The 24,414-nt window shown below is 38.7% G+C and overlaps 1 protein-coding gene across 11 annotated transcripts in view; it reads right to left on the bottom strand.

Annotated features, from left to right (window-relative positions):
* The window catches only part of VPS8 (VPS8 subunit of CORVET complex), a 256,338-nt gene that overhangs the window by 43,902 nt on the left and 188,022 nt on the right, over positions 1-24,414 (bottom strand). For 10 of the 11 annotated variants that reach the window (XR_005792281.1, XR_005792282.1, XR_005792283.1 and 7 more), the window contains 3 exons: positions 18,846-18,926; positions 16,594-16,763; positions 14,374-14,539 (listed from right to left, as the gene is read on the bottom strand). Coding sequence is in view for 8 of the 11 variants with exons in the window: in XM_040480980.1 (XP_040336914.1) it covers positions 14,374-14,539; positions 16,594-16,763; positions 18,846-18,926 (417 nt within the window). In the remaining 3 variants the exon portion in view is untranslated. Of the gene's footprint in view, positions 1-14,373; positions 14,540-16,593; positions 16,764-18,845; positions 18,927-24,414 lie in introns of those variants that run through there. The other variant, XM_040480989.1, reaches the window with a different exon arrangement.

Below are 24,414 nucleotides of genomic sequence, written 5' to 3'. Positions count from 1 at the left end.
AGAGTATACATGCTAAAGATACTTCCTACCACTGTGCCATCAGGCTATTCAAATAGGACCATACTGCAGCCTTTTTCTTTTCTTTCTTTCTTTCTTTCTTTCTTTTTTTTTTTTTGCCTTTCCCCTTTGACTTTCAGAATAAGCTTAGAAAACATAACCTCAGCTCAGGGGTCAAAACTGCTGGCTGTTCAGACTTTCCTTTCAGTCTGGTCGTTCAGCAGGTCTGCAAAAATTAGACTTGACAGTCTTTGCTTTAACGTACCATGACATTAATACTCTGGAATTCACTACAGATGTATGATATAGCTTGCTAAACGTTATCCAATTTTAACTACGGGTATGCTCTTTTTGAAAAGAGAGAAAATAGATTTTCAAAGCAAAGTAGGTATTTAAGCTTAAAAAAATGACCTCATGAAAGAATCTGCAGATTTTTAAAAACAAGCCAAGAACTAGATGTGATGCTGGACAATTTATCTGTGAAAGCTGTTCTCTGGAGATTAAGTTAGAGAGTGTTTGAAGTGGCAACAGAAATGGTTCAGCATTGCTCATGAAAGGTCTTATTTTTCATTTAACAGGATTCCTTCTGGAAATGCCTCAGGCAATGCAGCTTCAAAGAGACACTTTAAATCCAGGTGTGCAGACACCAGATCTGGGGATATGGATGATGTATTAAGCTATGGCCTTAGTAATGCTGAACTGTGGGGCACCTGGGTGGCTTAGTCAGTTGGGCATCCGACTTTGGCTCAGGTCACGATCTCACAGCTCGTGAGTTTGAGCCCTGTGTCAGGCTCTAGGCCGACAGCTCAGAGCCCGGAGACTGCTTGGGATTCTGTGTCTCCCTCTCTCTGCCTCTCCCCTGCTAGCGCTCTCTCTCTCTCTCTCTCTCTCTCTCTCAAAAATAAATAAACATTAAAAAAAATTTTTTTAAATGCTGAACTTTTTTGATTTTTGTTAAAATGATTTCTGACAGACAAGCAATCTGATCTGAAGTTTAATAGCAATATGAATACCTTCTTTATCACTTTGTTAAACAAGCCTTGGTTTTTCCGATTACTAAAGGAATACATGGTTCACTAATAGAAGTTTAGAAAATAATAAAGAGCAAAACAAAGGAAATAAAAATCACAATCTAACCACACAGCAGCAACCACTATTAACATTTGGAATCACGCTGTTTTGTGATCTTTTCATGTTACATGTTGAAAGTGTCTATTTCACCATATCAGTATTCTTCTATGATTTTTCTATGAAGCAGTCCATTCACTGTATAAATATGCTGTGACTAACTTCACCGACTATTTGGAGGTTACTAGGACATGTGTTTTCAAAATTTTTTAATTAAGAAAATGTTGTCATAAACATCTTGACACATACTCTTGATGTGTTATTTCCATTGCATATATATTTACTAAGTCCCTGCTTCAAAGGGCATAGATGTTCAAAAACACATACTGCCGGTTTTTCCTCCTGACAAGGAAGATGGATCCACAAACCTGCTTCCTAGAATTCTGAAATCCAAAGACTCTGAAACAAAAAAGGTTTTTTTTTTTTAAACTTTTGGCACTGACAGCAAAATCCAACTGGAAGTGAAGTAAGGCTATTTATAGTCTTTATTTTTCCCACATAAGTATTTGATTATGGGATGCTGTCCTAGACTCTACTGGGAATGTTACATAATATACAATATATATACTGTATTACTTTTCTTTTAGCACTTCAAGGATGGCATTTTATTGTTTCTTTGTTTCTTGAGAAGTCAGCCATCAGAAACTTCTGCTTGCTCTCTAAACAACATTTTTTCCCATTTTGTTTAGAGCTAGGGCTGTTTGGCAGAAAGGCTGTTCAATATAGGTAACCCTTACCATTACTACAATTGGACCTTGTATTACATTTCTTTAAATACTCTTCCTGTATGATTCCTGCCTCTACTTCCTCCAGGACTTTAATTACAGGTGTTGTCTTTTGGTACCTGAAGTTGTTCCACAGTTCACTGCTGCTTTATTCATTTTTCCTCTTTGATTTGGGATATTTTCTGTTGCTATGTATTCAAGTTCACTAATCATTTCTTCTGCTATGTCCATTATGCTGTTAATCCCATTCAGTGTGCTCTGCAGCTCAGACACTGTAGTTTTAATCTCTAGATGTTCTACTGACTCTTTATAATTTCCATAACTCTATCGAACAGTTCTAGTCTCTCCTCTAGCTTCCTGAACATATGGAATACAATTATAATAACTGTTTTAATGTTCTTATTTACTAATTCTATCGCATGAGGAGGGGGAGAAGGGCAGGTGGAGAGACAGATCATCTTAAGCACGCACAACACTCAGCAAGGAGCCCGATGAAGGACTTGATCCCATGACGCTGGGATCATGACCTGAGCAAAAATCAAGAGTAGGACACTCAACCAACTAAGCCATCCACGCGCCCTAAAGATTGCTTTTTTTCCAATATATGAAATTTATTGTCAAATTGGTTTCCATAACAACACCCAGTGCTCATCCCAAAAGATGCCCTCTTCAATGCCCATCACCTACCCCTCCCCCCCCCCACTCCCCATCAACCCTCAGTTTGTTCTCAGTTTTTAAGAGTCTCTTATGCTTTGGCTCTCTCCCACTCTAACCTTTTTTTTTTTTTTCCTTCCCCTCCCCCATGGGTTTCTGTTAAGTTTCTCAGGATCCACATAAGAGTGAAACCATATGGTATCTGTCTTTCTCTGTATGGCTTATTTCACTTAGCATCACACTCTCTAGTTCCATCCATGTTGCTACAAAGGGCCACATTTCATTCTTTCTCATTGCCATGTAGTACTCCATTGTGTATATAAACCACAATTTCTTTATCCATTCATCAGTTGATGGACATTTAGGCTCTTTCCATAATTTGGCTATTGTTGAGAGTGCTGCTATGAACATTGGGGTACAAGTGCCCCTATGCATCAGTACTCCTGTATCCCTTGGGTAAATTCCTAGCAGTGCTATTGCTGGGTCATAGGGTAGGTCTATTTTTAATTTTCTGAGGAACCTCCACACTGTTTTCCAGAGTGGCTGTGCCAATTTGCATTCCCACCAACAGTGCAAGAGGGTTCCCGTTTCTCCACATCCTCTCCAGCATCTATGGTCTCCTGATTTGTTCATTTTGGCCACTCTGACTGGCGTGAGGTGATATCTGAGTGTGGTTTTGATTTGTATTTCCCTGATGAGGAGTGACGTTGAGCATCTTTTCATGTGCCTGTTGGCCATCCGGATGTCTTCTTTAGAGAAGTGTCTATTCATGTTTTCTGCCCATTTCTTCACTGGGTTATTTGCTTTTCGGGTGTGGAGTTTGGTGAGCTCTTTATAGATTTTGGATACTAGCCCTTTGTCCGATATGTCATTTGCAAATATCTTTTCCCATTCTGTTGGTTGCCTTTTAGTTTTGTTGGTTGTTTCCTTTGCTGTGCAGAAGCTTTTGATCTTCATAAGGTCCCAGTAGTTCATTTTTGCTTTTAATTCCCTTGCCTTTGGGGATGTGTGAAGTAAGAAATTGCTACAACTGAGGTCACAGAGGTCTCTTCCTGCTTTCTCCTCTAGGATTTTGATGGTTTCCTGTCTCACATTCAAGTCCTTTATCCATTTTGAGTTTATTTTTGTGCATGGTGTGAGAAAGTGGTCTAGTTTCAACCTTCTGCATGTTGCTGTCCAGTTCTCCCAGCACCATTTGTTAAAGAGACTGTCTTTTTTCCATTGGATGTTCTTTCCTGCTTTGTCAAAGATGAGTTGGCCATACGTTTGTGGGTCTAGTTCTGGGGTTTCTATTCTATTTCATTGGTCTATGTGTCTGTTTTTGTGCCAATACCATGCTGTCTTAATGATTACAGCTTTTTAGTAGAGGCTAAAGTCTGGGATTGTGATGCCTCCTGCTTTGGTCTTCTTCTTCAAAATCACTTTGGCTACTCGGGGCCTTTTGTGGTTCCATATGAATTTTAGGATTGATTGTTCTAGCTTCGAGAAGAATGCTGGTGCAATTTTGATTGGGATTGCATTGAATGTGTAGACAGCTTTGGGTAGTATTAAGGATTGCTTTTTTTAAAGAAAAATTTTTAGAGCAGTTTCGGGTTTGCATCAAAATTGAGAGGAAGGTACAGAATAGCGCATACATCCCATGCTCCCACACCTGCACAGCCTTCCCCCTTATCAACATCCTCCACCACAGCAGTACATCTGTTACAACTGATGACACATTACACTGACACATCATTATCACCCAGAGTGATATAAACCCAGGTTATATTAGGGTTCACATTTGGTGTTGTTGCCTTCTATGGGTTTAGACAAACGTGTAATGACATATGTCCACTACTGTAATATTACACAGAGTATCTTCACTGCCCTAAAGTCTTCTGTGTTCCATTTATTCATCCCCCCTCCCCACTGGCCCCTGGCAGCCACTGATGTTTTTACTGCCTCCACTGCTTTGCCTTCTTCAGAATGTCATACAGTTGATTTTTTCCCTCCTCTTTATGACTTGCATTTTTCCTGCTTTCTTGCATACCTGGTAACTTTTGATCAAATGTCAGACATTGTGAATTTTACCTTGTTGGGTAAAATATTTTTGTAATCCCTACCATACTCTTGAACTTTGTTCTGGGATGTAGTTAAAATACTTGGAAATAATTTGGGGCACCTGTCTAGCCCAGCCAGAAGAGGATGTGACTTCACCTCGGGGTCGTGAGTTCGAGTCCCATGTTGGGTATACAGATTACTAAAAAAAAAACAAACCTAAAAAAAAAATAAATACTTGAAAATAATTTGATCTTTTTTAGGTTTTAAGTTTTGTGAGGTGGGATCAAAGCAGCCGTGAGTCTAGGGTTAACTTTTCCCTCAATATGATGGTCAAGACATAACTTAGTACTCAGTGCTGCCCTGTGAAGGATGCAGTGTTCCAGGCTGGCATTATTCCTGGCTGTATGTCAATCTGGGGGTACTGCTACCTCTAATCCTTTTGTGTGGTTCTTCTTCAGGCCTTGAGTGTTCTGCTTCCTCACACATGAGTGGACAATATTCAACTTAATACTGAAGGTTGTCTTATGCAGGTCTCTGGGGCTTTTTCCCTGTGCAGCTCTTTCCTGTTCATACTCTGTTCGGCAACCTCAAGCCACCTCGCCTTCTCTGGACTCCAGCTCTGCCTCCTCAACTCGGAGAGACCGGTGAGCTCTGCCTCGGTTTCCTCTTCCCTGTGCCATGGCTAATCTTTCTGCTAGCAGTATACTAAGGATGATCCTAGGGCTTACGTTATTTGTTTCTCATCTCTCAGGGGCCACACTTCTTCACTGCTCAATGTCCAATGTCTTGAGAACCACTGTTTATAAATGTTGTCTATTTCCGCCCAAGAACTCCAAATGCATCCTGTCAGAAACTGAAGTCCCTGTATTACCTTTTAAATAAAAAAACTTCTCAATTCTGAAACCTATCTTGTCAAAGGGATCTGGATAAGGGATTGTGCACTTGTACAAACATACCTTCTCACTACTAATGATTAAAGAGTGTCTGCCTCTTCACATCCTTAACAATATAAATGTGTATCTATTTTGAAACGTGTGCCAGTTTATTGTGTATTTTTAAAAATTAGCCAGTTTAATAACTTAAAAAAATGGCATCATATTGTTGTTTTAATTTGTATTTCTTTGATCACTGGTAATGAAGTTGAACATTTTTTCACATTTCATTGAACACTATTATTTTTAAATGTCACTTGCCCACATTCCCATCAAAGCTTTAGCTCTACATAAATGCTGGAAACACTTTTTGGGTACTATTGTTATCCTCTGGTCTTTTGGACATAAGCCTTTTCTGGATCAAAGTGAAGCGTGCAAACTTTCAGGGCTTTAAGCATCTGTTAAACCACTCTGGCAGTGGTGACAAGGGAGGTGCTCACAGAGACGTGACTGTCTATCCATTTTCCACAATCACAGTCAATACATTACACGTGTCCTCTGTTTCAAACCCTTCAATGTTTCCTACTACTTTAAGAATAAAAAGTAAACTCTTCACCAGATCTTCCAGGCTATTCAGGACATGGCCCTGCCTACCTCTTCAACCTCATTCCTTGCCACACTCCTCTTTAGTTTCTATGTTTCACCCACTGATCTTTTCTCAGTTCTTTGAACAAGTCAACCCTCTCCTCAGTTCCTCTGTGCTTGCTCTTCTCTTGCTTGGAATATTCTTCACATGGATGGTACTTTCCTGTCCTTCAGATCTTAGCTTAAATATCACCTCTGCAGATGGATATTCCTGGACCACCCTCCAGAGTAGGTTTCCCTCATGCTATTCTTCCCATAACATTCTATTCTTTCCCGATAGCACTTACAACCTATCACAATTTGGAGTTACACATGCAATTACAGTTTGCTTACAATTTAATTATCGTCTAGCTCTCTTCCTATATGGTAAGCTACGTAATGGTAGGAAATACGTTTTCAGGTTTTTTATTGTTGTTGTTGTTCAGTAATGTATACTCAGTCCCGAAAATATAGAATTTGGCCCAAAGTAGGCATATGTTAAATACTGGCTGAAATAATGAATCACTTAATACTAGGGTATAATAACAAGATTACTGGAAAATGGGTAAAAGTCTCCTCAAAGAGATTCATTTAAATTAGAATCATTTATCACCTCTCTGCACATCTAAGATACATTAACCCTCATTTAACTTGTAAATTTAAGTTACAGGATATTCTTTTGAGAAATGCTGCTATCACCAGATACTGAAATTTCATTGTATAGCATTTAATTGGAACCTAATGTTTATAATGGGGAACTGACACTCTTTAAAAACGACAGATGAACACAGGGCATTAATACCAGTGTTCTGATTTCATTAAGCAGCTGGTAAAACAAATCTTCAATTTATAGTGGGAATCCAAATTAAATAAGAATTGGACAATGGTTAATAGAAAATTATGACCAGTGAGCCCAAATAAATGTCATGTACTGAGTAATTTCTTTGAAGTTTTAAATACTCTCCTCTGACATTATTTATAAATTTACCCCAAAAGACAAAACATTTTCTTAGACAACTCTAAAAATCAAAATATAAAACCAACCCCAAGTACCAAGAAAAGTATCAGCTTATTTCGTTTAATTCTTTTCTGTTCTGATGATTAAAGAATAAATAGGCAGTTATAGGTTTATTTCGAGTCTTCTTCTCATGTATTTACCTCTTATCAAAAAAAATAAACAAAAAAACCCACCTCTGATATTTGACTAATGTACCTGCCTCTCTACCAGTAAGAGATGATTTATCCAACTCTGAAAAGTTATCAAGCAATACATTATAAAACTTTCTGATAAGTCTTTAAATGTTGCTGGCACATAAAATGTGTTAGCTTACTACCAGCTCTCAAGAATTCTAAGCATACAATCTAGTAAATCTTCAATTACGTTTCTTTGAATTTGCAGCATGTTGTCTGTTGATCAACAATTATTTTAAAAATTAATACCAAGTTAATTTCTTCTATTGCTCATCAGTGCCAATGAAGATGGTTTTCTGCTACTATAAATTTGATAAAGGAATAGGAAAAGAAAATTTAATAACCCAAGAAAACTATTACATTATATTATATAGCAATACCATTTGTTGAGAAAATATAGTAGAATGATAAGTACTTCAGTTGAAATTAATTCTCCAATGTATGTTACCTGTGGGTAATACACACAGAAAACAAAACGGCAAATCAGAGAGACTTACAAGGTTTATTTGTGGACCTCAACACTTCAGACTAAGCTTTGTAAACCTGAGGCAATGATGGAGATAAGGAAGAAAAGACGGAGTCATTTTTCTGGCTTGTAAAGAGTAAAAGTAGTTATTCCATAGGAGAGCAGGCTTCCTGGGGGAATAACTCCCCTCATGTCTGTGCCGACCCGTTTGGAGGCAACCAATCTGTCAGAGTTACTGCTTATATATACTGACCAGTTGTGCAAAAAAGACATGAGGTAAGGAGAAGAAGACAGACCTTCTCTACCAAAAATACAGTTCTCAGGGTAACTGTTCCATCTTGTTGAGCCAGAGTTAGAAAATGACCATGGAAAAAATTATCCTAGGTCTTGGAAAAGAATGAAACAAAAAGGGATTTGACTGAAGGATCATAGAGGCAGTGAGAAGGTTCAAATGCATTCAGTATCTCCTGGGAGTAGAGAGCAACACGTGGAAACTGACTGGCAATCTCAACCTGATTTTGGGAGTCACTGGGCCCTCACCTCTGTGATCCTCCCTGCACTGGCTAGGAACTTAATGACCAGGGTTGACATTTTTCAAAGGAAATCGAGAGCACAAAGTGCACAAAGTACAACTTTCATAAAATACAATTTAATAAAAACCATCATAGACAGAATTAGTATTTTCATTTAAAATTTTCTTATAATTAAAAATGGAATGGCTCACACGTGGTAAGAAATCTTAATTAGCACAGCCAATATGGTATGGATGTATTTTAAAAATCAGCTTTCCCAGGTGTCAATCAAGTCAGAATGCTAAAAATAGGAACAGGCTGGAGGTAGGAAAATTGGGGGTGATAACGGTCCTATAAAACCTTGAGTTCAAATATTGGCCTCCCTTCTCTGAGCTACATCCAGTTCCTATAAAATAGGGAATATATCACTCTCATAAAATTGTGGAAACTAGCATAAACACATCTTCAGCATATATTTGATAAATTTAATTTTCTCTTTCCTTCTTGTGTTACCAATCCACTAGATCTTTTTACAGTATCCTAGTAACACAGACAGCTAGAAGAAAATTTAAGAAATCCCAAATAGTTCTTACTCTAGAACTACTGCTTCATATGATTTGAGAATCATTCTTCATTATTAGCAAGTATCAAAGATTTAAAAAAAAATTTTTTTTAAGTTTATTTATTTTCAGAGAGACAGACAACGGGAGTCGGGGAGGAGCAGAGAGAGAGACAGAATCCCAAGTAGGCCCTGCACTGTCAGCAGAGCCTGATATGGGGCTCAAACTCACAAAACCATGAGATCATGACCTGAGCCAAAACCAAGAGTCAGATGCTTAACTAACTGAGCCACCCAGGAGCCCCAACGAAACATTTTCAAGAGGATCTGACTAGTAATCTTACTGGAGTTTCCTGAACAATGAAAAAATTGAGTCATCTCTCTTCCCTTCCAGAATGGGATTGCCTCATACAGCCTCAGAAGTAAAGCTGCCTTTGACATGTAGGTACAACTTCAAGATAATTTACCTTTTCCAGATGTTCTGAGAGAAGGCAGGAGGAAAGTCAATGAAATAGATTACTATCTTTCTTCACTGTATGAGGTGTGGGGACGCTGGTACAAGGCAACCAATGTACTATAAATGGCTTCAGGATTCGACACCTATTTAGGAAAAATTTCTCAGCAAAACATGGAATAAAAAATAAGTTCCTAAAACATGATATAAAGGTTACACACTAAATGTCTGTGGTTAACATTAAACTTAATGATGAAAAATTGAACACTTTCCCCTAAGATCAGTAACAAGGCAAACAGATCTATTCTTATCATTCCTATTCAACACTGTACTGGAGGCCAATGTAACAAGGAAAAGAAATAAAAGGCATGAGATTGGAAACAAAGAAATAAAAGTCTTCATTTGCATATGATCTGATTATCTATGTAGGAAATACCAAAGAACCTATAAGAAAAATATTAGTACTAACAAGTAAGCTTTGTAAGGTCACTGGTCACTGGACACAAGATCAATATATGAAAAGAAGTTGTATTTCTGTATCCTAGCAATGAACAATTAGAAAATTGAAATATAAAACTGCAAAATATATATCAAAAGAAACTACATACTTAGAAATAAATCTTAGGAACAAAACATGCAAGATTTACATGCCAAAAACTATAAAGCATTGGTGAAATAAGTCAAAGAAGATTGAAATAAATTGATAGGTATACCATGTTAATGGATTGGAAGACTCAATATTGTTAAGCTATCAACTCTCCCTAAATTGATCGATCAACAGATCCAACACAATCCCAATAAAATTCCAGCATGACTTTTTTTGTAGAAATTGACAAGCTGATTTTAAAATTTATATGGAAAAGCAAAGGGATTAGAACAGCCAAATGTTAGTAAGAACAACAGACTTGGAGGACTCATAATACCTGATAGATTTACTATAAAACTACCATATTGGAGAAAGGATAAATAGGTCAATGGAAGAATAGAAAGTCAAAAAACAGACCTGCACATACATAGTCAATTGATTTTTGCCTAAGATACCAAGGCAATTCAATGCAAAAGAATGAACTTCAATCCTGTCTTGTACCCTAGTAAAAATTAACTCAAAGCGCATCAGTGGTTGCCAGGGACAGAGAGTAGGGGGAAAGACTGACTACAAAGAGATATGGGGGACTTTTGAGAGTCAGTTATAACACTGCTCTCTATATCTTGATTGTAAAGGTGGCTATCAACACTCTCGACAATAGCCAAATTGTGGAAAAAGCCTAAATGTCCATCAACTGATGAATGGATAAAGAAATTGTGGTTTATATACACAATGGAGTACTACGTGGCAATGGGAAAGAATGAAATATGGCCCTTTGTAGCAACGTGGATGGAACTGGAGAGTGTGACGCTAAGTGAAATAAGCCATACAGAGAAAGACAGATACCATATGTGTTCACTCTTATGTGGATCCTGAGACACTTAACAGAAACCCATGGGGGAGGGGAAGAAAAAAAAAAAAAAAGAAGTTAGAGTGGGAGAGAGCCAAAGCATAAGAGACTCTTAAAAACTAAGAACAAACTGAGGGTTGATGTGGGGTGGGAGGGAGGGGAGGGGAGGTGATGGGCATTGAAGAGGGCATCTTTTGGGGTGAGCACTGGGTGTTGTATGGAAGCCAATTTGACAATAAATTTCATATATTAAAAAAAAATACAAAAAAATAGCTAAAGAAAAAAAAAAGGTGGCTGTCAAAACTCACAAAAGGTAAATTTACTGCTTGTAAATTATGCATTAAAACACGTAATAACAGCATAAAACATAACTATTTTTTAAAAAAGGAAAAAATGGTCTATTTTAGCTGAGGACTATCTAGAAAGAAAGACATTAGTTGGTAATATCCAAGCAGTTATATGCATACAATCACAAGTTGGTTTATGAGCAGGACAAAACTGAAAGAGGAAAAAAACTGAAGTGCCCCAAGATGTGACTTAAGTATTTGCATAAAAAAGGTTCCCTCATCTGCATTTGGATGCAGCTTGGAAACAGGGTGGAAATCATAAGATCTGTCTTTCCTTCCCTAAATGCAAACAAGGAAGCATTTTAGATGACTAGTTAATGAAATTTTCAATCTGGAAACCATACTGAACATCTTTACCTGTAATGTCCTGCCAAAGTCTCTAAATTCAACAATGACTTCTCTTATTCCCAAGTATGTTCTTTGTTTATTGCTTTCTACCTCAGTAAATGGTACCATCATCCACCAGTTGTTCAAGTAAGAAATCTGGGTACTAATTTTGACTCCTCCCTCTGTCTTACGTGCTCCATCCAACAGTTTTATCACCAACTCCTGATAATTCTATCCCTCAAATATAGCATCTCTGCTATAAACCAGAAAAGATCATGGAACTGGAAGTTGAACGTGACTGGATGACAGGGTGAAAGAGAGTGGTCTGAGATGCAGCTGGTGAGGTAAGCAAGGACCATGTTAACTGTTCTGGTGTCTCTGCGCATCTCAAACACATCTCAAATAGGTACTAGTTTCTCCATCCCAACTTCTATCATTCTAGTATAAGTTACCACTTCTTTCCTCCAAATTACTTCAGTGTTCTTGGGTCTCCCTACATCTGTTCTTATTTTCCTTTCATTTTCTACACTGCAGTTAGAGTGCTCTAAAAATATCGCTCTGAAAAAAAAATGCTATTCTGATCAGGTATTATTCCTTCCTTAAAACCCCTTAATACACTTTCTTTAGCACAAACATCAAAGTAATTAATATGGTCCCTGTTTACTACAGCAGCCTCACCTCATACCACTCATTTTCTCATATTCTTGATCCAGTCATGCTCAATGTCTAGCTTCACAGCAGAGAGGTTATGTCTGTTCTATATATATGGTTCCCTCAGTCTAGAGTATCCCTCTTTCTACCCACCATTGCACCTAAACTTGTCTAGCTCATGTCTCTTTTCCTTCAGGGGAAGCTAACATGGCACTTCCAGGAAGCCTTCCGTGGTTTTTCATGTCGACTAAGTCCACTCATTGCCTGCTTTTACAGCATAGTTCATCTCCAAGTACTTGTGGCACAATAAAAATAAATATTTGGTCTTTGTGGGGCGCCTGGGTGGCGCAGTCGGTTAAGCGTCCGACTTCAGCCAGGTCACGATCTCGCGGTCCGTGAGTTCAAGCCCCGCGTCGGGCTCTGGGCTGATGGCTCAGAGCCTGGAGCCTGCTTCCCATTCTGTGTCTCCCTCTCTCTCTGCCCCTTCCCCGTTCATGCTCTGTCTCTCTCTGTCCCCAAAATAAATAATAAACGTTGAAAAAAAAAATTTAAAAAAAAAAAAAAATATTTGGTCTTTGTCCCTGATTTCTGGTACATAGCTCCTTAAACTCTTGGAATCTCCTGAGTGATAAGAGTGCCTTCTGTATACTAATGAGATGACTGGTAGCTGTGGATGCCTAGATTGCTTCAAGTTGGGGGCTGGTCATTACAAAGATCAGGTCATGCTTAGAGGCTCTACCCTCCCCTGCTTGCCCTTCATCCCCAACTTCTAGGGAGGGGAGAAGGGCTAGAGATGGAGTATAATCACCAATGGCCAATGATTCAATCAGTCATGGTTACATAATGAGACTGCCACAGAAGCCCTGAAGCAGCCAGGTTCAAGGAGCTTCTGAGTTGGTGAACACACTGAGGTACTGGAAAGGTAGTGTGCTGGGAGAGGACAAGGAAGCACCCTTCTCCCTCCATACCTTGCCCTGCTCATTTTTTCCCATGTCTGTTCCTGAGTTGGATCCTCTTCTAAACAGGCAAATACAAAGTTCCAGGAGTTGCTCCTGGTGCATTGTCAAACTGCAGGGGGATTGATCACGGGAACCTCTGACTCTGCCAAGTCAGACAGAAGGGTAGGTAACTGGACATTCCATTTGCAACTGATGTTTGAAGTAAGGGTTGGCTCAGGTGAATGAGCCCTTGAACCTGTGGAATCTGACACTAACTCCTGATAGTCAGTGTCAGAATTGAATTACTGGACACCCAGCTGGTGTTCAGAGTACTGACAGAATTAGTGTCAGACCTGGTGTTGGAAAAGATACCACGCATTTGGCGCCAGAAAGAACTTGAGAACACTTATTCAAAGTCTGTTTGTCACTTCATTGGTTGTGGACTCCATGAGACAAATTCGTGTCTACTACTATACCCCCAGCATTTAGCACAGTGCCTGGCACGCTGTTTTGTACATACTTGACGAATATAAATGAACGTCTACCACCAGAGTATAAAAATTCTGAACTGTTATCTGGGAGAAACTAGGTCAAAGTTTTTTTCTGGGTCTACCTCTGACGCAGCACTGAAAGCTGACAGAACAAGGACAGAAGATCAACAGGTTCCACTTTTCACTAAGTGATGTTAAGGCCAACTACAAGGTGGGGGCACAGAGGAAGGAGCAAGAAATGGCAACCGTGACACCTCTTCTCACTCCGAAGAGGAAATAAATTGAGAATAGAATAATGATCAAGTGCTGGTCCTAGCAGCGGCTCCTCCTCCACACTGGGCCCCGCGTGTTGTCAAGTTCTGTTCTCCCAAAAGTTATTAAGCAGCAGAGTTCAAATGCACCACTGCCTGCTTAAGAAGGAAAAAAGAAAGGCTGTCAAATGAATAAAAGTGTATCTAGTCCATGAGTCGAACTCCAAAGGCAATGACAAATTCTCAAATGAACACTACTGCATCAAGTTCTTTGAAGAAAGTTACCCAGCTGAGAGAGCCACGCACAGAGCACATGTGCACTTAGCTTGTCCACTGGTCCCACTGAAGAGGGACAGCTCTGCTCTCGAGCACACAGGTAGCCATCAGTACTTGCTTACACCTCTTACTTTGTCAAAGGCTTCAGGAGGCTCATGTATGTACATCCCCCTCCCGCCCCCCACCTTCAAGTAGATCTTAAACTTTTTCAGAGAAGAAAATGTCTTCTGCCTTTAAAATGTCTTAAATCCCTATTTTCAGCATAGGGCAAGGAGGAGAAGTTCTTCAAATACTAAATAGAACTGAACAGAAGGCGTCATGCACTAGATACCAATGAGGTAAAGTCGCTGAGGTCTACAAGAAAAACAAGGCCAGGCCCGAAAGACCCTGGTAAGAAAAGACTATCTCCATCTTGCCATGAAAACAAGTCTTACCTGTGACGGGGCTGTCTTCCCCTTTTTAATTTCAGATGAATTTTCACTTAATTTCCCTACTTTGTTACTTGAGCTGCATTTGTAGCATGTCCATCTTGTCCGCCCCTCAGTTTCTATGGTGCACTCTTTGTTTTGCAGACAGAATGAGTGATACAAATGGCCACAGCTGCAAAATAAAGGCAACCAATTTGCACTTTTCCTTAACATAAAATCTCCAAACATAAGCTATGCTAGAGTGTATTTATAAGTGGCAAAGACTTCCGGTAAGTTGTAATACACTGACTGTTGTATAGTTAAGAAGAAAGGAAATTTACTTGTTGCCGTCCTTTTTTAAAACCCAGACTCACGTATTTGCACACCTACATTGGGAGCAGGCACAGAATCACAATTCTCTTGACTACAAACCACGTGGGAGATGACTTGAACTTCTGTTCATTTCTCAAACTATGAAATGTTTTTAGCAAGTATGAAAAAAATGCAATTGGGGAAAGCCCTAATGATTTAAGTAGCTTGGTGACAACATGAGTGGTCTGCCTCATCAAATCCAAGGCAACAGTTGTGATTTGATTAATACAAAACTGTCAGGGCTGCAGTAATTCTTACACTATTCCTAAGAAGAAACTCCCTGCTGATTGCTAAGTGAGCCTCCCTAAAGTGAGTGTTGAGTATAATTCTCTGTCATCTTTACTGATTGCTCCTCAACTCTCCAGCCTGAAATGTTGGACTACCTCAGAAGTCAATTCTTTTCTATAGTCTTTATAGTCTTTCTCTACTTTTTTTCTTCTAGAGCTACGTTTGCTCTTTCAGTGATTACTCCAGGTCCACAGCTTTAAAATGCCACCTATGTGTGGATGGGATATCTTATAGGCATCTTAACTCTAACATGTGTCAAACCAAATTCTTGATTTCACTCTGCTCTACCTCAACCACATTGCTCTCATCCAACCTTTCCCACCTCAACAACTACATTCTTCCAGTTTCTCAGGCCAAAAAGTTTGGCATCATCCTTCACTATTCTCTTTCTTTCACACGTCACATGCAATCTATGAACAAATCTTACCAGCTCTACCTTTAAAATATGTCCAGAATCCTACCACTTCTTACTTCATTACTACCACCTTGGGCCATCTCTCTCTTGGATTACTGCAATAACCTAAATGGTTTCCCTGCTTTCACCCTTGAACTTCTGTAGTCCATTCTCAATATAGCAAAGAGATCCTTAAGACACAGGCCAGACGTCAAACCTATCCTCAAAACCATCCAATGGCTTCTCATCTCAGAGTAAAAGTTTAACCCTTTATAATGACCCAGTTGCTATATAATTTGGCCTCTGTTTTCTGAAGTCAACTGTTATCATCTTCCCTTTCCTTCACTCTGCTTCGCCAGCACAAGCCTACTCACTCATTACTCTCCAAGTATGTGACCAAGCTCTAGCCTCAAGGTGTCTGCCCTTGCTGATCCTCTGCCTGGGGCACCCCCCCCCCCCCCCCGATACTGCACGGCCACTTCCCTTAGGTCTCTACTCAAATGTCACTAAACTAGTGAGACTTTCCCTAGTTACTCTTCAGAAATTAGTAGCTCCCAACATTCCTTTACACCATATTTTATTTTATTCATGGTAATTATTACATTTTTATTAACTTTTAAATTGTTATTAAGTCACCTTAACAGTGATGCCTTCCAAGACTACTCTGTATAAAATATCTTCCCCCACCAAACACTCTTTCGTGGGCTTTTTGTGTGATGAGAGCTTCTTCCCCTTCCAACTACCAAATCTGCTAATCTTCCTGTGTCTATACTAATAGAAGTTCTAACACTTATATAGCTCTTGCTATGTCAACACGATGACAAGTGTCTTATGTAATTTATCTCATTTAATATTCGCAATAAGCTAAGAAAAAGGTACCATTATTATCCCAATTTACAGATAAGGAAACTAAGATGTAAAGAGATTAACATGTTCAAAGTCTCACAGCTAGCAAGTGGCAGAAACAGGATGGGAACTCAAAAAGCGTGGTTCCAGAGTCCATCTTTTATTGCCTTTACCCCATATATTCTCCCAAACCCTAAGCAGAATGTAAGGTCTATGAGGGTGGAACTTTGCCCTGTTTTGTTCACTGCTAGAAAGACTGACTAGAGCTGTGTATCCACATGTATACCTGCCTGGTAATACCATACATGTTGCACACTGTATGTGTAACATTTCCTTCCCTTGATTACCTAAAGACAATGATTTCATCTGCCATTTCTTGGCGTCTCTTGTACTGCTGCAAACATATAGAGCAGTAATCCTGCTTGGGATTCAGTCCTCTGGTGACTGAAGCTCTCAGGTTACACAATGACCAATGGAGATCTTGGTTTAGAAGGCTAGTAGTTGTTTCCAGCAGAGTCTAGGAAAGACCAAAACAGAAACCAAACACACAAAAATGGTTCTTTAAGTGAAAGAGATGGGAGGAGGTGAATGAGGAGAGACACTTGTTTGGTTTTTTACCACAAACAACTGAAATTAGAATATACTATCTGGGGCACCTGGGTGGCTCAGTCAGTTAAGCGGCCGACTTCGGCTCAGGGCATGATCTCGCGGTCTGTGAGTTCGAGCCCCGCGTCAGGCTCTGTGCTGACAGCTCAGAGCCTGGAGCCTGTTTCGGATTCTCTGTCTCCCTCTCTCTCTGCCCCTCCCCCGTTCATGCTCTGTCTCTCTCTGTCTCAAAAATAAATAAATGTTTAAAAAAAAAAAAAGAATATACTATGAAGGCATAACATTAATAAAAAACAAACCCCAAATACTCCTAAATTTAAGTGGTTAACTTTAATGTGCAAGAAATGACCAGGGCATACATCGAGAGTCTCAAAATATTTATTAAAAGGCTATCGTTAGTTTCTACTGAGAAATGTGTGCTCTGCCATTCTGTGGCTTAACTCAGCACTGATGGCTTTCGAATGACTAGATAAATACAAACCTATTTTTTAATTACGTTTTTCTAATAAGTTCCCTCTGAATGGCTCAAAGTGTTACAACAAACAACCCAAAACTCCGATTTTTTTTTATAGAAACTGCATCCATGGCAATATTTCAAATAACCTTTCACTGAAAAAGCTAATGGCCGTTCCTCAGTTTTCATCTCCCTTGGGCAGAAAGATCACATTTTCCTGATCAGCACTTACAAGTCATTTGAATCTACTTAAGACTGTGACATCTGTCAGTAAGTCACATAAAGACATTTTCATAGCTATCACATTAAGTCATTTTAATACTTTGTGTGTGCTTATGTTGCTTACATACTCTATCTAATTCTCAACATTCATATCTATCATTCAGATGTGCAGCTGGGCTCTTTTCTGTCAGTCCCAAAGGGGAAGACATACTGCCCATCCTCCTTGCTATAAGCCTAGTCCTTTAATTTTACCTGTAATGGAGAATTTTTAGGTCTAACAGTCTTACCACTGTAATTCTTTCCAATCAACCCTATCTTTTCCTGCTCTTCCAAAGTTTGCAAACATTTCCTGCCTTGTTCTCAGCTTCCCTTCTGCCAAAACGGAGTGCATGCCTGCAGGGGTATCTGTTTCACTGGGCTATGCTTGGCAAAACTGTAGTTCTTCATCACCCTAAGAAAAGCTCTGTCACCCCAATTTTTCTTTTTTTCTCTCAGATTATTAAAGAAGCAGATAGTGTATCTACCATACCTAAATGGTGCTTTTCTTAGGTGGCTTCATGAGTCACTTTGAAGTATACTAAGAAAAAAGTCTGTATACCATGGTGGTTCCTACTGAGAATCAATGCTACAGGCAGTTTTGAGTTAAACAAAGACTAATGACCACTTTTGGTTAGTGGCAATCATCTGCTTCAGAACGTTTGAAAGAAAATTCATTTAATTTTATTTTGCAATTTCTATACTCAGGCTGACTCTTCCTTTTCATGGTTACATTCTTCCATTCAATTATTTTCCAGAATATTTCTCACACTTTTCACTTAGAAAAAAAGAACTGTTTCATTCCCAATGAATAAAATGAGTCCAAATTTGATACATTTCCACATTCTACAATATCTGTGTGTGTGTATACACATATTAATTAAGGCCAAGAGATTTATAAGCTTTTATTTTTTTTTTTATTTTTTTTTTCAACGTTTTTATTTATTTTTGGGACAGAGAGAGACAGAGCATGAACGGGGGAGGGGCAGAGAGAGAGGGAGACACAGAATTGGAAACAGGCTCCAGGCTCCGAGCCATCAGCCCAGAGCCTGACGCGGGGCTCGAACTCATGGACCGCGAGATCGTGACCTGGCTGAAGCCGGACGCTTAACCGACTGCGCCACCCAGGCGCCCCAAGAGATTTATAAGCTTTTAAAAAGCATACACTTCAATCTACCAAACTTCCATTAAATAGGAATTTTTAAAGAAAAAGTATGGGTGCAGAGAAAAAAGAAATAGCTTCTTTTTACCTTAGGACAGCCTCAGAAATAGAAAGCTTACTTGTTCATAGTTAAAGGTATCCAACATTCCCAGAATGAGTCCCTGGATTTCTCCAAGTTTTCCTTTTCCGTAAACTGGATCCTAATTAGAAAAAAGTTGCAAACGTGTAATTTCGTTCTTGATATTTTAAAATCACTTTACTATATAAGTTATCAGAAAGAGCCAAACACTCAAGTACTTTTCTACAGTCACAAAATATTTATTCTTTCATGAACCTTCCACTAGAAATGTGTATCAGTCTCCCTCTGTCCATCATAAATATTTTGAAAAAAAAGATAAAATAAAATTTAAGTGATATGAGCCCCTTACCTAATAATCTTTTTGCAAGTGTAATTAAAGTTCACCCTGGTTTTGTTTCTGCAAGAAGCTTCCTCTCCTTCTTTATATTAAACATCACCCATGCCTCTTTGAGCTCTTATTTATCTGCTACATTAAAACCAACGTCCACCTGAATGCCAGAATGTGTCCAACAGCCCCTTCTATGACCCACACCTCGCCTCCTCCTGGCTCCCACCAACTAAATCGTTTCCGTTTAGGAGATTAATTTTTGGATCCAAGGGGCAACTTTCAGTTTTTTAAAGCTTTTTTCAATAAAGTCACTACTGATCAACAACACATACTCAGACACCCAATCTCCCCTTCACTGCTTTTCCTATGAGGTATGCCAAGTAACATGTTTAGTAGGTACGATCTGGAAAAAAAACTGAGATGTATAAAAACAATTCAAAAAATAGACACAAAAAACTGAAATCCAGCCACACAGAGATAAACACTGTTGATATGTTGATGCACATTTTTCCAGTCTTGTTTCTGGGAAAGGAGACAAAGGGCAAGAGGGACAGATGTATTTCTTAGTGTACAAAATTTGAGCATTTTACATACTTTTATAACAGTATATTGTGAGAAGTTTCCCATATCAAATATTTCATAACAGCTGCAGAATATGAATCATGTAAAAATATCACCTGTCATTCAACCCTTCTCTACTGCTGGACATGTAAGTTCGCCTCCCCCTTCCCAACTCCCACTCACAATTGTCAAATGCTGGTGGCTGTAAATTTTAGTCTAAATCTCTCATTCTTTCTTTAGAGATTTCTAGAAAGGGAATTACAGATTCAAAGAGGGTTTTTATGGCTATCGATATATACTGCCAAATTGCTCTACCGCTAAGTTGTATTATGCAACTTTTATCTCTATCGGCCTATTTGATCATTTTACCGCACCTTTGGCTAGGCCCAGAATTATAATTAAAACATTGCTAATAAATGAGTATGTCAAATCTATTACTTCTAATATGGGATTACGTCTGACATAAATGATTCTCCCATGCCAAACAGGGGAGCCCAACCATACAGTAATGATGAATATAGCTATTTATTTAAGTGGGTAGCCCATGCCAAGCACGGTACTCCGTACTTTTTATATGTACCATATCATTACACTCCTTCCAGAACATTTATAAATGAAGAAATTCAAGCTCAGAAAGCTTAAGTAAGATTCTCTAAGATCACAAAACTATTACACAGATAAACTGGGATTTGAACCTAGGTACTTCAGAAACCATGTTTTTAATTAATATGTTATACTGGTCTCCCAAGTAGATACATAGACTGATAAACGAAATAATAAGCTAATGTTTGCTGGAAAATGTAGGTAACATTTCTGGCTACTTCTTAGAGAGTGGCAGTTATTAAAATCTTGGTGCATTAAGAGTAATTCGGAGTTTAGATGTTAAGAAAAGACTGTGAAACAGGAAAAACATTGGAGAGAGGTTCAGAAATGTGAGAAGAAACTGTTTTTCTGCTCTTATACCACATAGTCTGAGTATTTGCTTCCTTTTCTCTTCTAGGCTCCGATGACGGCTCTTGAAGACTGGGTGGGCATAGTTTCTAACCGAGATTGTTTTTCAGTACTTTCAGTTGGGTGAGAGCAGCACAAGATATTAATCTTTTATTAGAAAACAACTCAGGCCATATACTCACCAGATAATTTTTTGTTTTCTTTTTTTTTGCATAAAAATAGATACATGTTAATGCTTCTAAGCTTATACTCAATTATGCTTTTGGTCAAGCTCTTAATAAATACACCTATTTCTCAAAGTATCAAGAGACAGTGTAATACTTTATTACAAAAAATATGTATTACAGTATCTACCATACTATATACATCCAACACACTAATAAGCTCTAGCACAGGAAAGCTCTGTCATTTGTTTATGACAAGGGTGGTTTGGAGAATAAAAAGGTCTTTAAAAGGTTAAATTCTGGGGAAAGGAAAAAATCTTTATAGGTCATGTCTATATTTGTATCAGTACATTTCACTTTAATATGCATAATTTAAAAGCAAAATCATGAAAATTACCTCATGCTGTGGCAACATATAAATTATAGAATGCAAAAGGGAGCTCAAGCCTTCTAGCACAGCATGTACACAATCCACTAGCTTTTCCAATTATTTCCCAAAGATGTCAGTTAGATTCTTTAGCAATGAATAACTACTGAGGTTTCTCTTCAACTCATTTTTTAAAAAGTTCTTTGGCAAAAGACATGATGACCACTTTCCCCCATCTTGCTTTTTCTGGAACCTACTGTAGCATGTATGTGGTTTGTTTTATAATTAAAATCGTTACTAATCAAGCATTACTTTAAAATATGAATAATGCCCTCAGCAGGTTAGCATATAAATCATTTGTTTGCTTTAATTTCCTCAGTAAGACAGTCATAAACAGCTTCTCAGAACACAAGAATTACTTTTTGCCATAGAGTAAAGATCAATAAAACCAAGCAGGGAAGACAGAATATATGTAACATAAACATGTTCCCTTAAAAACACTAACTTACCATCTAATGTTCATGGAAGAAGCCTGCACAATTCAGGTGCCAGGCATCAGTTTGAATAAACATTTAGAGGTCAAGAAGATCTTTGAGAACCTCTTATCATGAGAACATCTCCTCTGGAAAAACTAATTATGTGAGCAACTGCTGGTCTAAATAACTGTCACTCCCTCTCTTCTCTCCAAGGGGCCTGATAAAGGGAGGTGGATCTGAAGTACACCAGGGCTGGTGTGGGCTGGTGTTAGGTATGGGAGGCCTAAAATTTGGAGTTCAGTTAACGTTCTAGCTATGCCCACCTAATAAGTGAGTAAACTAAGGAAAATTAGTTAATGTGAGTAGCACATTCCTATTGAGAAACATGGGGATATCACTACTTCCCCAGCTTAGTGTATACAGAGATCAAAGGAGATAAAGAACACAAAAGTGCTTTATAAACTGCTTAGAACTACCCCAAAACATGAGGTGATTGAGCCAACTAATATTTGTTGAGTATGGACTATGAACATAGGAAATGTTCTAGAAAATATTCTACTGGAGAAAACAGTGCATTAAAAACTGGGGCAGACAAAAAAATGATAAGGGACAAGATTTCAAAAAAAAACAAAAAACGGGGATGCCTGGGTGGCTCAATCAGTTAAGTTTCCAACTTTGGCTAAGGTCATGATCTCAGGGTTCGTGAGTTCCAGCCCCGCATCGGTCTCTGTGCTGATAGCTCAGAGCATGGAGCCTGCTTCAGATTCTGTGTCTCCCTCTCTCTTTGCCCCTTCCCTGTTCATGCTCTGTGTCTCTCAAAAATAAACAAACATTAGAAACAAAAAATGCCCCAAATCCTAAGAACATAAAAATTCCGGTTAGAGTTCTTGATAACTTAGATGTAAAGGATCAATGCCTTGAAAGACACTATCTACCAAAACTCATACAAGGGGAAATAGATAAACAAGGCCTGTGTCTCTTAACCAAACTGAATCCTTAATTAAGAACATTTCAAAACAGAAGGCACCAGGCCCACATGGTTTTTCATTGGTTTATTCTACCAAATATTTAAGAAGAAATTATATCAATATTCTACAATGTTTCAGAAAACAGAAGAAAACATTTTCTACTTATTTGATGAGGCCAGCATTACCCAGACAAAACCAGACAATCTCTATCAAAATGCTAGCAAGTTATTTTATGTATAGAGACAAAATTACTCTATAGTTTATATGGAAAGGCAAAAAACCCAAAATAGCTAACACAATACTGAAGAAGGACAAGATCAGAGGACTGACACTACCTGACTTTCGGATTTACTATGAAGCTACAATAATCAAGACAATGTCACACTGGCAAATGACTAAACAAATAGATCACTGGAAAAGAATAGAGGACTCTGAAATCATGCCCCATAAATACAGTCAACTGACCAAAGGCTATTCAGTGAAGAAATGGACAGTCATTTCAATAAGTGGTGCTGGAAGAACTGGACATCCACATGGAGAGAAAGAACTCCAGACACTGACCTTCTATCGTTCACAAAAATTAACTCAAAATGGATCATAGACCTAAAATGTAAAATGCCGAACTTTATAACTTCTAGAACATGGAGAAACAAATCTAGGTGATCCTGGGTTTGAGGATGAGTTTTTAGATACAACACTAAAAGCACAATCCATTAGGGTGCCTGGGTTGCTCAGCTGGTTAGGCATCCACCTCTTGATTTAGGCTCTAGTCACAATCTCATGGCTCGTGAGGTTGAGCCCTGCATTGGGCTCTGCGCTGTGCGGAGCCTGTTTAGGATTCTCTCTCTGCCCCTTCCCTGCTCGTGTGCACACATGTGCATGCTCTCTCTCTCAAAATAAACATTAAAAAAATAAATAAATAAAAGCACAATCCATGAAAAAAAACCCTGAAAAGTTGGACCTCATTAAAATTAAAAAACTTCTGGGGCGCGTGGGTGGCTCAGTCGGTTGAGTGTCCAGCTTCGGCCCAGATCATGATCTCACAGTTCGTGAGTTCAAGCCCCATATCGGGCTCTGTGCTGACAGCTCGGAGCCTGGAGCCTGCTTCAGATTCTGTGTCTCCCTCTCTCTCTCTGCCCCTCCCCAGCTTGCGATCTGTCTCTGTCTCTCTCAAAAATAAATAAACATTAAAAAAATTTATCAATGAATCAATCAAATTAAAAAACTGCTTCATGAAAAGATCTGTTGAGAGCATGAAAAGACAAGCTACCAACTGGGAGAAACAAGGGCAAAACATATCTGACAAAACACTTGTATAAAAAATATACAAAGAACTCTTAAAACTCAACAATAAAAAGAACCTCCAAACCCGACTAAAAAGTGGGCCAAAGATCTGAACAGACACCTTACCAATGGGGTCACAGATGGCAAATGAGCAACATGAAAAGGTGTTCAATGTCACAGTTCATTAGGGAACTGCACATTAAAACGAGAGACCACTACATATCTATTAGAATGATTAAAATCCAAAACACTGGATTTATGGACACTTGCTTTATAGTCCAGAGTATGGTCTTGGTAGATATTGCATGTACAGCTTGAGAAGAATGTGTTGTAATTGATATGTAAAGGTCAACTAGGTCAAAGCAGTTAAAATTGTTCAGCAGAAAGGTGTTGTCATCTTTATTTTTGGTCCTCTGCCTTTTTTCTCTGGCTGCTTTTAAGCTTCTCTGTTAATCTCTGATTTTGAGCAATCATGATGCGCCTGGTAGTTTTCCTCATACTGCTCGGGTT

Source organism: Herpailurus yagouaroundi, unplaced genomic scaffold (genome assembly GCF_014898765.1).
Source record: "Herpailurus yagouaroundi ecotype Mexico unplaced genomic scaffold, PumYag 159, whole genome shotgun sequence".
Lineage (NCBI taxonomy): Eukaryota > Metazoa > Chordata > Mammalia > Carnivora > Felidae > Herpailurus > Herpailurus yagouaroundi.
The sequence above is the reverse complement of the archived record's forward strand: the minus strand, read 5'-3'. Positions and strand labels throughout refer to the sequence as shown.